General features: G+C 50.3%; 1 protein-coding gene across 1 annotated transcript; it reads right to left on the bottom strand.

The window, feature by feature from the left end:
- Nucleotides 1-6,516: 6,516 nt before the first annotated feature.
- On the bottom strand, nucleotides 6,517-12,494 carry POLR2E (RNA polymerase II, I and III subunit E). Its single transcript, XM_008150698.3, has 8 exons — nucleotides 12,261-12,494; nucleotides 10,964-11,138; nucleotides 8,992-9,107; nucleotides 8,228-8,308; nucleotides 7,848-7,906; nucleotides 7,665-7,743; nucleotides 7,349-7,433; nucleotides 6,517-7,007 (listed from the first exon to the last, which is right to left on the bottom strand). The coding sequence occupies exons 1-7, from the start codon at nucleotides 12,315-12,317 to the stop codon at nucleotides 7,368-7,370; spliced, it is 633 nt and encodes a 210-aa protein (XP_008148920.1). The 5' UTR covers nucleotides 12,318-12,494; the 3' UTR covers nucleotides 6,517-7,007; nucleotides 7,349-7,367.
- Nucleotides 12,495-13,889: the final 1,395 nt, after the last annotated feature.

Raw genomic sequence — 13,889 nt, 5'->3', positions numbered from 1 at the left:
CAGCACTTGAAATTAGGCCAGACTAACCTGAGGAACTCATTTACATTTCATTTAGTTTGTTTAGATTGAAGAGCCTCAGGAGGGTGGTGGCCACCATCTAGGACAGCACAGGGGGGACAGGTAAGGACTCCCCCAATGCATACTACCTCCCCACAGCCAGGTTTATACTGGAGGGCAGCCCAGCAGAGAAGAGCCCCAACTTGCTTTTTTTATATTAACAGATATATAAGCTTTATTTGAGTGCCTGCATAAATATGACTTGAGGTGAAACAAGAAGATTTTCCAAAGGGTTAAAATGTATTAAACAATAGAACTTGTCCTTCCCTTTAGTCTGTCTCTGATCAGTTGACTAGTCTGCCCTCTCTAACCATTTTCACCAGACACAAAATCTAAAACTCTTCGGGTGGCATTTCCCTTTTGTCTGGAAATCTCTTCAAGTGCTGCTCCCTACTCCACTGGAGGCAAAAACACATCCCTGGAATCTCCTGTTTAAATGTCAGTGGTTTGCAGTGTACAAATGAAGAACTTAATGTTAACACACAAAATGTACATGTATGCTGTTAACAGTAATTTGCTTTAAGCTTTTTTCATTAAATAATTATTTTTATTTTTATGATCTCTCCACAAAGAAGTTATGAAAATACCTGTCAATATATTGAAAAGTCACTTTAAAATCCTGGGATGAAAAATTCTAAATATGTTATATCTTCTGTGATTTACAAATAACAAAATTCTATAACTTAGAGCTTCTGAATGATTTTGACAGGCATTTACTAAGAAGAGTCAGAACATTCGATATTCAATTTCCACCCCAACCGAGTTTTTGAGAAGCTACATTTGTTGACAGTCACCACACACCGACTCCATAGCCCAATGGCCGGACATTGGTACCACTGGGCTATGGAGTCAGAGCGTGTGGAAGAGCCCCAACTTTTAATTCAGTGCAGAAGAATTAGGCAGAATCCACACCGTTGTAACAAAAGCAGCCAGGGAGCAAGGGCTTCCCCTCCTGATACGGAACAGCCCCCTAAAACCACATCACACCCCAGGCATAGCTAAGAAGTGGCCGTGACAAGTCAGTCAGCACACTGCAGCAGCAGGCCTCGTCTCTGCAGAAACTTCCTAAGAAAGCCAGAACAGGAGACCACGCGCCAGCAAACTGCAGCCCGGTACCGTTTTTGGCAAAGATAAGTTGGCACATAGCCACACACTCTTGTTGACAAACCACCCTGTGTGCCACTTGAGCCCTAGAGCTGGGTCATTGTCTAGCCCTTTACACAAAAGATGTGTATATTTTGATCTACATTTTTTAAAGGACAGAAGAATTAACAGCTAAAACTAATAGTCCAGAGTTCAGCTGGACAGCAGCTTTTCACTACTGATATTAGTCAGAAAGCAAACATCATGTAAAGCACCCCATTCTTGGATGCAAAAGCATCTCTGGAACCTGATAGGTCTGCAAACACTGGCCTCCAACTTGTTAGAGGCACCTTTACAGGGTAGGCCAATTTCATGTCCTGGTGGCGGGGAACTATGTAAGTGCCAGGTCTTGACCTCATCCCACCTGTCCCCCAGGAGTCCCACGGTGGGTGTCACAGAGCAGGGAGCCACCTTGAGCCAATCTCAGAACTTGGGACAGGCTGTGCTTGGTGGCATAGGCAGAATCAGGTCTCTAAGAAATAAAGGGGAGCCAGGTGCTGCAGGGAGGAGGGCACAGAGACCACAGTGTCCCCACAGGTGACAATAACGCCCATGCCCTCTGCAGCTGGAAACCTAACCAAGGGCGTCTGGGACCCTTCACAAAGGGACAACAGCAGGTTTTCACCAGCTTCAGAGACAGAGCAAACCAACCACAGCAAAGGACTTTCCACAGACACTCGTGAGCTGATTCTATTCATTCAAAGAGTAAATATTAAGGAATAACCAAGATGTTTTTTGTGTGGTAAAATATACATAAAATTTACCATATTAACCATTTTTAAGCACAGCTCAATGTCATTAGCACATTCACATGGTGTAGCCATCACCACCATCCATCTTAGAACTTTTTCATCTTCTCAAACTGGACCTCTGTTCACATTAAACACTAACTCTCTTTCCCTCTCCCCCAGCCCCTGGCTCCTACCATCTACTTCCTGTCTCTAAGTCTGACTCCTCTAGGGACTTCCTGTGAGTGGTATCACAGTGTTCTGTGCCTAGCTCATTTTGGAATGTGCATATTTGGAGGAAAAGAAGACTTGTTCTACCATTAGACATACTAAAAAGCACTACTTTTTAAAACCTAAATTGAGCATTGGGAGAATCTTGAAACAAACCGCCTGTGAGTCTACATGGAAGAGGCATCCAGGGAGACCATCAAAGGATCTGCCAGATGTTCCACAGTGCTGAGATCATTGTTTGGGGGGGGGGAGGGGGGCGGGGGTTGGAAATGACATCCTGGATCACAGGGTGCCCAAAAGCAAACCTCAGGATTTAAGGCCTATGCAAATATACCTAGAACTGGGAATTTAAGAAATAAACAAATTGAGGTAATTTTTGCAAATTGTGTATCTAGAATAAAGAACTCTTACACCTCAATAATAAAAACATAAACCCAACTAAACAAAAGGCAAAGACCTGAAACACATTTATCCAAAGATAATATGCAAAACGGCCATAAGCATGTGAAAGATACATCAGCCATTGGGGAAAATGACTCCTAACCACAGAAAGACTCTGCCTCACTCACCCCCACTGGGATGGACACACAGATGTGAAGATGGAATCTTTGTACGGGGCTCATGGAAATGCAAAACAGGGCAGCCAATTTGGAAAACAATCTGGCAGTTGCTGGAAAGATTATCCAGTGTTTCCATATAACCCTGCAATTCCCCTTGTAGGTGCACATCCAGGGTACTGAACACATGTCTGCACAAAACCTGTTCACAGCAGCATGGTCTAAAGGTGGACACTACCCAAGTGTCCAACAGTTAATGAACAGACAACGTGGTCAATCCACACCCTGGAATATTACTCACCCAGGAAAAGGAGAAGCACTGACACTCCCTACAACGTGAATGAACCTTGAAAACATGACGCTCAGTGAGAAGCCAGACACAAAAGGCTACACAGTGTGATTCCATTTATGTGAAATGTCCAGAGCAGGCAGATCCAGACAAAAAGTGGGTCCAACGTTGTCAGGGTCTGGGGAATGGGGGTGACTGCTGATGAGGATGGTTTTTTTGTTCCAAATCTTCTGCAATTTATCAATCAAGAATACATACGGGGCCGAAACCGGATTGGCTCAGTGGATAGAGCGTCGGCCTGCGGACTGAGGGGTCCCAGGTTCGATTCCGGTCAAGGGCATGTACCTTGGTTGTGGGCGCATCCCCAGTGGGGGGTGCGCAGGAGGCAGCTGATCGATGTTTCTCTCTCTATCCCTCTCCCTTCCTCTCTGGAAAAAGTCAATGGAATATATTTAAAAAAAAAAAAAAAAAAAGAATACATACGGGCATGTATCCTTGGCAAGTAAAATGAGTAGTGTAACTCAGCACTTACAGCAAGGTGGCAATATTAGCTCAATATTATTGAGCTATCCTACAAATTAAGAACTGACATATCAGCCCTGACCGGTTTGGCTCAGTGGATAGAGTGTCAGCCTGCGGACTGAAGGGTCCCGGGTTCGATTCCAGTCAAGGGCATGTACCTTGGTTGTGGGCACATTCCCAGTAGGGGGGTGTGCAGAAGGCAGCTGATCGATGTTTCTAACTCTCTATCCCTCTTTATTCCTCTCTGTAAAAAAAATCAATAAAATATATATATATTAAGAATTGACAAATCAAGGACATAATGAAATAGAAGGCTGCTACAAACCAACCGATTTTATTTTTTATTTTCAAATTGATTTTAGAGGGCACGGGAGAGAGAAAAAGAAACCATTAATTGTTTGCCTCCTGCAAGTGCCCCTACTGGGGATTGAACCCAAAATGTGGGTATGTACTGACTGGGATTCGAATGGGCAACCTCCTGGTGCACGGGACGACGCCCAACCAACTGAGCCACACTGGCCAGGGCCAAAATAACTGATTTTAGACATAAAGATTGAAAAAATTTAAGAGCAAAATAAATGAATAGTGCTAAGAAAAAAAATTATTCATTAAACCGCCCCCCCCAAAAAAACACACAAAAAAACCTGACAATGAAATCAAGAAAACACTAAGATTCAGTTAATAGATTCTGCACAAGATCTCAACTTGGATCCTTAAATTTAGACAAGCAAAATGCTACTTGATTAAATAAATACTCTGATATGCATTGAAACCATTTTTTAAATTGTATGATCGGTGTACAGGACAATGCTCTAATCAACTGAGCCACACCGGCCAGGGCAACACTGTACTTTCTTGTCCAAAAAACCCAAACGCAAAATAAGATGATTTGTAACATCATAGCCAATGGCTTATTGCATAGTTTCTGGCTTACTGTTATACTTCAAGTCCTAGTTTTCCAACCACTAAGAAATAAAAATTCCCAATTTGCTTCCTAGTTTTCAAAAATTACTAAAGGCCTTGGCCAGGTAGCTCAGTTGGTTAGTCATCCCAGTACCAAGGCTGTGGGTTAGATCTCTGGTCAGGGCACACACAAGAAGCAACCAATTAATGCACCAATTAGTGGAACAACAAATTGATGTTTCTCTCTCTCCCCTCCTTTCTCTAAAATCAATAAATAAAACAATTATCAATTAATTTCTTGGTATACTCAGTGCTACCATAGAGTAACTAGAAGACGAATTAAAGTGTACACACTAAGCCTGACCTCAGCTTCAATGAGCCTTTTCTTCAGAAGGAAACTGCACAAATGTATCTCAGAGCATGCTTTACTTTAAGCATAACGAGCGGTCACCAATGCAGCCAAACATGGTCCTTATGTAAAACTCAGGAACACACCTGTATTTTGCAAGAGAGCAGACTAGGCAAACAAATTGATTCAGGGAGAGCAGAGCTAAATGGCCCAATCCTATTTAATAAAATCCTAACATGCAAATCAACTGAACCCCTGGAATGACAGGGTGCTATGATGCACATTGACCACCAGGGGGCAGCTCCTGCATTGTCTGCCCCCCCCCCCCAGAGGGAGGCAACCTGCAGCAGCAATTGGGGGGGGGGGGGCAGCCAGCGGTCGTCAGCCAAGGCGGGTACCAGTGGGGTCCCCCCCATCGCCCCATCCAGTCACCCCATAGATTGCCCTGATTGCCAGCCAGGCCTAGGGACCCTACCCTATATATCGGGAACGGTCTCTTAGATTTAAAAATTAAAACCTGGCAAGGCTACTCCAACAATGAAAAAAACAGGATGATGCAGCAATGACATGCATGGACTCTGGCTTGCACATTTTATGGTCAGCTCCGATTCTGACACTTATTATGGTATGACAAAGCCAATTACTTAACTTCTCTCTGCTTCAGTTTTTCCACCCATAAAATGGAGAAAATGATATTACTGCCTCAGAAGAATCATGTTATATACTACTTTTTATAATCAGGGCAAAAAAATGTAGCTGCCCATGCCAAAGCAGGATGCCTTTCACCTGTATGAAAAGTATGGTCACTAGTACATGCAGTGTCCTGGATTGCAAGGGATGTCCAACTGCTGGTTTAGGCCCGACATCCCCAAAGGGGTCCCAGATTGAGAGGATGCAGACCAGGATGAGGGACTGCCCCAACCCCATGCACGAATTTCGTTCACCGGGCCTCTAGTCCTATATAACAAAAGCCTAATATGCAAATTGCTCGACCTGGGTTCGCCAGCTCACTATGACGTGCGCTGACCACCAGGGGGTGGTGCGGAACACGGTGGGTGTCAGCGATGTGGCACTGGCAGCGGGCAGCAGTGGAGACGCTGCTGGCCCCAATGGACTGAGTGGGACCACAGTGGGATAGTGGAGCAGGTGAGCGGGCGGCGCCAGGCCAAGGCGGGGTACCACTGTCATCCCAATAAATTCAATTAAAAAAAAAAAGGCAACCTATATAGCCAACCAAAGTGACAGCAGAAGTGAAGTGGGGAACAGGGGGTGGTTGTTGGAGTTGGGGTTGCTTTTGGGGGTGATGTAATGTTCCAGAACTGGTGGTGATGTGTGCACAGCTGGGAACACACTAAAAATCACTAAACTGGGTACTGTAAATGGGTGAATTGTATGGTGATTATGTATCAATAAAGCTATTAAAGTATATGCATGATTTCTTTTAACTTGGGGGGACTGTGTCTTCTGGAACCAGACACTCTAGTGGGGGAGAGGCTCGTTGGACCCCAAACTTCTGGGCAAGAAAAGCACAAGGGAGCATAGCTAGAAGTGAGCACTGAACATTAATCCTGCCTTTTGGGTGAAGGGAGCGGACAGATGCACCTTTGCATTGTGAACACTGGACAGACAGCCAGGTATGGCTGTGGCAGTTTGCAGGTGGGGAGCAGTGAGGGGTCATAGAGACCCTGTCTTGAAGCCACAACAAACCTGTCCTCCCATTTTTTAGACAAGTGAAACTGTTTACTCAAAATACCTTTAATTTAAAAACACCCAGCTTCAATATCAACCCAAATCCAGAGGTGTTTTAATCTCCCTGCCTGCTGTCCTCAAGAGTCCTCAATGGGTCAGGGACAGGGCCACTGTGAGAGGAGCACAGAGAAGGGAAGCTGGAAGTGGGGCTTACCCGGAGACTCGGACCCAGGACCCACTTGTGGGGAGCCAGCTTGGAGTGCCTGGGGGACAGGCAAGAACGTAGGACCATCTTGGTTGCTGGCTGGCTCACTGGCCTCCCCTCAGCATCCTGTCCTCTTGAGGAACCATTTACACAGGATCCCAGGTGGGGCTCAGTGTCCATGTGAGGCCACAAGGGCCCTCAGCCCGGGAAGGCAAGCACACAGCCTGCCTTGGGTTCCAGAGGAGCAGCAGGTAGGTTTCCAGGATTGAGCAGATCACAGCAGGACAGACCGCCTGGGTAAGGTGGTTACAGTCCATTTGTCTGTTTCCCGGGGCTGGGGGAGAGAAGAAAGGGCCATCACGTGATTAGTCTATCACATGGGTTGATACCCAGGGGCAGGTGCCACTCGCTCTGGGCCCCACAGGAGGTGGATAGTGACAGGCTGTGGTGGAACCTGGAAGGAGGTTAGGGCAACGAAGAGGAAAGCAGGTCTGGAAAGAAGGGGCTGAGCTCAGAGCTCTGGGTCAGAACATTAGTGGGGCAGGTAACAGGTGGGGCCCACTCAGGCAAAGACTTGGGTCCTTCCTGCACCACTAGTGTACACAGACCCCCCCACCCCTGCACAGACCCCCCTCCCCTGCACAGACCCCCCAGCTGGGGTGGCATCTGTCTTACCTGCTAGGTGGTAGGATGGCTACTGTACCAGCCGGTAGGTGATGTATCTGCCTGCGGTTTCACTGGGCCGGATGATCTTCACTACCTGCATCAGAATGAGAGCAGGGCTGGGCAGGGCCTCCCCAGGGACCCAGGTGTGTGGGGGGTTTGGTGGGGGCAGCAGCAGGGCAGGTGGCACCAGGACCCCGAACAGGAGAAGAGACTTGGGGATAGCCCCGATTCTTAAAAAAGCTGGGGGAGGGAGGGAGGTCCTGAGGCTCCTGCCCAGGAGGAAAAAGGCTGGGGGTAGGGCTCTCCTGCCAGGGTAGTCTCTCACCTGCCCTCTCTTTATCCCAAAGTAGCGTGCCACGGGGTCTCCAGCCTGGATCCTGGGCAGCTGGTTTTCTCGGAGTTTACTGGGAAGCTCGGTCAGGAAAAAAGCCACGCAGGGCTGCCTGGGAGGGAGGGAGGAAGGGAGGAAGCCCAGAGGATTGGGGAGGGGAGAGGATAGAAAGGATACTATCTGGCCAGCAGCTCCGTCACCTCCTCCTTGGTCATGACGACATGCTCTGGGACCAGCTGCCAAGAGAACAGAACCTGTGTCTCCAGAGGGCCAGGACCCCGCTGTGCCCCATACTCCCACACAGGGGAGGGGTACAGTGTCCTTCTCAGCTAGTCTACACCCCACCCATGACTGTCATGCAGAGGGGCCTTGGGACACAACCTGGGATCCCCATCCCCAGGTCAGCAGTGTGGGCTGGGAACCCATTCTCAGCAAGGCTCAGGTAACACTGCTGCTGCTCTGAACCCGGGGCCACACTTTTAAGAGCCTGGCTCTACTTCCTTTACCATCTCACCCCTCCCCTCCACCCAACGCCCCCCACCTTCCCTAGGCCCCACCTCGTGCTCCGTGATGTTGATGAGCAGCTCCTGCTGCAGAAACTGTTCCAGGATGTACTTGGGGGCCATGTCAACTAGGGACTGGAAAAGAGATCCTCAGACACGGCCATGCCCCAAACCCCCCAACACACACACACACACACACACACACACACACACACACACGACTGGAGACCTACACCTAGCTCTTGTTTCTTCCTCAGAGGACATGGCAAGTGGGAAAGCTGAATGTGTTCGATCTTGTACCTCAACAAGAAGCCAGGCATCATAAGCTAGGCATTCCCATTGCATGCATGGGGTTCTCCCCACTGCCCTGGCCCTTGGCACATCTTCAGACCTCAGCCTGGTGGTAGGTTAGGAAATGAGTTTCTATCAGTCAAATGAGTCCAGGAGGTTGGTCCCTGAGCTGGCATGAGGCCCCTTCCCAAGAGAGGACCAAGATGGCAAAGACTCTGGGCAAGGACCACAGGCATGGGGAAGAGGGTGCTCACTGCTTCTCCCATCCCACTTAAGCCTCTCCAACCACAGACAGGGGATGCTGGGCCTGTTCTGGGTATGCCCCATGCTGCCCACAAAGGACAGCAGCTCCTTCTCAGACCCTGAGCTCCCACATTAGAACGTAGGGCCAGAGGCAAGTGCTGCCGAGGGTGCAGTGGGTGCCCTGGATGAAGACAGCTGTGGGCCTCTTAGGTGCCATAGGAAAGTGAAGCTCGGGACAGAACAGGAAGGCAAGTGGTCAGGCTCTTTGCTGTGGGGGCACCCACCTGCTTGGCAGAGGGTGTCATGCCCTGCTGCACCACGATGAGGGCTCGGGTGATGTTTTCCTCCTGCATGCGTTGGCAGTACACCTTGATGGTTTTGATCCCCACCTTGGGCTCCTCTGTGGACAGAGTGCATGCTGGGCTACAATGCCAGGCGCCTTACCCACCCCTTCCCAGGCATGTGTGGCACCCCTCTGAGGCCTCAGTTTTCCTGTTTGTAGAACAGGGAGCTGGCTGCCTCTAGGTCACCAAGCAGCTGAAAGGTGCCTATGCCCCTGGACTTCAGAGGTCCCTGTCTGGAAGTGGGGTCTGGAATCTGGGTTTAGTTGGGTGCCTCACTGGTTCCAAGGTTTGAGAACCCCAAGCTAAGTGGCTTGTTTAGTCTGGGAGCCCACAAAGTGCATGGCTGGGTGTCCAGTCTGGGTGCCCACAAAGTGCATGGCTGAGATGAGGTTAGTTGATCTGCCATGGAGACAGACCACCCATCCCCAGGGGTAGAAGTCCTTACGTTTTCAGTAGCATTAGGGGCCTGGGGCTTTGTCACTAGAGAAACACTGGACCCTATGAGCTTAGCAGGTCAGCCACTGGGCTCTGGCCACCAGGATTCAGGTGAGACTCCTAGCTGGGCCTCTGTCTCCTGTAGTGCAAATCACTCCACCGATGAGCATATCCTGGGCTGAGCTGTGTCCTCCCAAATCCCCATGTTTGAGTCCTAATCCCCAGTACCTCAGAAGGCAACTAAAATACTGTGTTTGGAAAAGGAGCCTTCAAAGAGATAATTAAGGTAACATGAGGTCATGTGAACCCTGATCCAATCTGACTGGTGTGCTTCTAAGAGATTGAGACAGACATTAGGGACCCTGTGAGGACACAGGGAGGAGACGGCCACCATCTAACATGCTAAGGACAGAAGCATCAGGGGGAACCAACCCAGCCGACACCTTGATCTTGGACTTCCAGCCCCAAGCGCTGGAGACAACAGAAGTCAGTTGTTTTAGGACTCATCTGTAGTGTTTTGTTATGGTGGCCCCAACAAGCCAATACAGGCAGAAACTTCAGCCCTGTCCTGAAGCATGTCCCAGAGGAGCAGTGACACCTCCAGTGTCATCAAACACCAGGAAATGCAGGGAGAACTCCTACTCCAGGGAGAAGCTAATCCCTGACAGGTCTGGAGCTGGCTCTGTGGGAGGCCTGTAATTAAGCATTAAGGTCTCAAATAATTATATCTCATACACCGGGACATTTATCTTAAAAAGTGTCACCAGGTTCAGCTCTGCAAATGTTTTCTGCCCACCCCCTTCATTCTAGGCATGTAGTTGACACCAAGGTGCTGAACACAGCCTGGTCCCCCAACTTTTGCAGGCCTGAGAGCGAGGCTGCCTCAATGGGTTAGGTGCTAAAACAGAGGAATACAGGGATCCCAGGACACCCCTCAGTGGGCTCTTTGCGCAACCCAGGGCTCAGTGGGGATCCTGGAAGAGGAGGCACCTGAGTGTAGTCTTCAGGGACAATGACTGGACACTGAGGAGGCAGAGTGAGGAGGAAAGGGTGTGGTGAGGCGGGGGATAGGCAATATGAGGCAATAACTCTGCAACGGTGCAGGAAGGCGCTGCAGGGAACACAGGCGCTGAGAGTGGAAGCTGTGCTGGTGGTGGACTGAGGAGGAAACAGTGGGTCTGAGGTCAGGAGCTGGGGGATCGCCTGGAAGGCCTATGAAAATCGTGGTCAGAGAAAACAGCCAAGGAATAGAGAATGGGGAAGGGGACCGAGAAGGAAACTGGAAAAGGTATTCAGAAGGGTCAGAGATCAATGGCGTCACCCACAGCACATAAGGTGAGGGGCAACGCTCTCCTCTGGGTCAATGTTACAAGCTGGAATGTTCTAAGCAGGGGAATGTTACAAGCTGGATCCTAAGCAGGCCCTCAGATGGCTCTACCAGAACAATGACCCACTCAGGCACCAGCAAGACACTCACCTGGGAAAAAGACAAACATCTGGTCAGTGGGGTCATCATTGTGGGCCACCAGCACTGTGAGGTCCGTGCGCCGTGGCCGCCCTTCACTTGGCTTGTCCCCAAACTGGGCCTTGAACTCCTCTAGTGTCTGGTCCAGCTCATCCTGAGTCACCAGGTAGCCTCGGTCATGGCACAGCTGTGGACAGAAAGAGCCAGGTGACCCCAAGGGAGAGGAGGAATGGCAGCAAGAGCTTGGGCCGAACGAGGCCACTGTGAGGACAATACAGGGAGTTTGGGGCTCAGTGTGGCAGGTGTGTGTAGAACCCAGAAAAGAGGGATGAAGCAGGTAGAGACAAATGTGGGGCACACGCCAAGACAGCCATTGTGCCAATCCAGTTAATCAGCTGCCAAGGGTGCTGTCATTTTATCCTGAAAACTGAGGCCGTGAGAGGCTGTGATTAGGAAGCAGCTGCAGAGCTGGGACTTGGGTTGGGGCCCTGGGGTCTGGGGCAGAAAAAGACAGGCTGCCTGGACAGTTGAAAATCAGGCAAAAGCTTGAGGGCCAGGAGTTCTAGGACTCATCTCGGAAACGGGGGCTCTTTAGTGGGCTGACAGGAAGAAGATCCAAGTCTGGTTTGGCTCCGTGGATAGAGCGTCGGCCTGCGGACTAAAGGGTCCCAGGTTTGATTCCAGCCAAGGGCACATGCCCGGGTTGCTGGCTCAATCCTCCCCATAGGATACGGGAGTTGTTCAGGAGGCAGGCAATCAATGATTCCACCTCATCATTGATGTTTCTATCTCTCTCCCTTCCTCTCTGTAAAAAACAAACAAAAACAAAAAAACGTAAAGAAAGGGGAGGTGAGAGCTGCTACTCTGGCCTGCCTGAGGCCCCCCACACGCCCTTTCCTCTGTGAAGTCCCCACAGCCTGCTTTCTTCTCAGGACCCACAACACTGTCGGCCTGTAGCACAACTGTTTCAGTCCCTATCTTTGGGGGAGCTTTGCAAACGAGTGGAGAGGGAGAGAGGAAGAGCGAGCGCCGGACCGAGATCAAACCACAACCTGACCAGAACTAGAACCCGCAACCTTTTGGTGTACAGGACGACAATGCTCCATCCGGCCAGGGCTCTAATAAACTCTTTTAAAAGTCCTTTACAGGGTTCGGCATTCTTTACGTGGACAACACCGTGACACAGGAGGTAGCAAACATCCGGGGAGAGACCCCAGACTCCCGCTTCCGCCTCCCTGCGCCGCTCGGACTCACGACTGGGCCCCGAGGCCCGCGCTCACTGCGCTCGCCAAGCCCCGCGCGCTCTCACCTGCATAATGGTCTTGCGAATCTTCCACAGCCGGTAGGTCTCCTCCTCGTCATCCATGCCGACCTACCGCCGCTCGCACTCACTGCGCCGGTGCCCGCCGGGACGCACGCCGACTGTGCCTGCTGCGAAGCCCCGTTCAGGCCCCCTCAGCCGCTCCGTTTAGGGCTGTCGCCAGCGAACGCCTGAATACAACGACCTTTGGGAGAGGCAGTGCTAAGGGCAGCCCGAGCGGCTGTTGGCTGTGCCCGAGGAGTGCGAATGGCACCGCCCACTCGCGCTTTGGAAGCTCTCGCGTGGGTTTGGGAGCTCTCGCGTGGCTTTGGCTGCTTCTCTGGAGTTCCTGTTTCATCTCAACACCCGTCTCCGGGCGGCAGTTTAGAATCCCAACTAGCTGAGGCGAGGAAGCTGAGGCTGGGGGAACTGAGGCCCAGACCGAGCCAGAGGCCTGCTCTCCTCTCAGGACCCCTGGGGCTGCGTAGTAGTCACCCCATAAGTGTTTGTGCGTTCAACTGTAGGGGGTGCTTTCAGTTGGTTCTGGGCCATGTGCAACCTAATGGTCCCAGCCTCAGTTTTCCCATCTGTACAATGGATATAATAAACTGTCCCCATTTAAGAGCGTTAGCTGACCCTGGCTGGGTAGATCAGTTGGTTAGAGTGTCTTTCAGATAAGCCAAGATTGTGGGTTTGATCCTTGGTCAGGGCACATACAAGAATCAATCAATGAATACATAAATAAGTGGAACAATAAATCACTGCTTCTCTTCCTCCTTCCTCTCTAAAAAAATCATAAACTTAAAAAAAAGAGAGAGGGTTAGTTGAGAATCTAAAGGGACGAACATGTTTGGGAGGAGGTTGGCATAGGTCCTAGAGCTTATGACATTCTCCCACCTCTGTCCTCTCCCCGTCCTGTCTCCTGAGCTCCAGCCCTGTCTCTGCCTGGATCTCTCCCTGAGTTCATACAGGAGGCTCACCCAGCCCAGCCCCTGTCACTTTGGAGGCCATCGGTAACTTCTCATTCAGTAATACATTTATTCAATCAGATATTTACTGAACAACCACAGGGCAAGCACCCCCTTAGGTTCCAAGAAGAGACAGGATAGACATGGTGAACATATTAGACAATAATGTGAGAAGGTGACAATGCTTTGTAGGAAGAGCAGGCCGGCCATGGGAAATGGGAGGTTTGCAGTATCAGACAGGAGGTTAGGAAAGGGGGAGAAGTTCCAGCAAAGGCCCAGAGGAGGAGAGGGAGGGAGGTGTGGCTGTCTGGAGGAAGGCGTTATCAGGCAGAGGGTACAGTCTGTACCAAGACTCTGCAGTTGCATCTTGCCTGGTTGGCAGCAGGAGGCCTGTGGAGGCAGGGTAGGAGAGGAGGTCAGAGGGTGGAGTGGGTCAAATCTGGGAGGCCTTGTTGATTGAATTGAAACATTTGGGTTTTATATTCAGGGAGACCAGGGAAGGGGCTGGGGAGGATGTCCTAACCGGAGAGTGGGGAGCAGTGGTCCGGATCCAGGTGTCCTGAAGGAAGCACCCACAGGATTTGTAGGACAGGACGTGGAGATGAGGGCAAACAGAGCTGCCCTGACTGGGATGGAAAGACTCAGTGGGCAGATAGGGAAGGACTCTTCG

This window comes from Eptesicus fuscus, chromosome 6 (genome assembly GCF_027574615.1).
Source record: "Eptesicus fuscus isolate TK198812 chromosome 6, DD_ASM_mEF_20220401, whole genome shotgun sequence".
NCBI lineage: Eukaryota > Metazoa > Chordata > Mammalia > Chiroptera > Vespertilionidae > Eptesicus > Eptesicus fuscus.
This window is presented reverse-complemented; position numbering and strand designations above follow the sequence as displayed.

Coding starts and splice junctions, on each gene's coding strand:
- POLR2E (XM_008150698.3), bottom strand. CDS start 12,317: ATGGATGACGAGGAGGAGACCTACCGGCTGTGGAAGATTCGCAAGACC. Junction 11,139..12,260: donor TTCGCAAGACCATTATGCAG/GTGAGAGCGCGC, acceptor TTCTGTCCACAG/CTGTGCCATGACCGAGGCTA. Junction 7,744..7,847: donor ACGGAGCTGCTGGCCAGATA/GTATCCTTTCTA, acceptor CGAGCTTCCCAG/TAAACTCCGAGAAAACCAGC.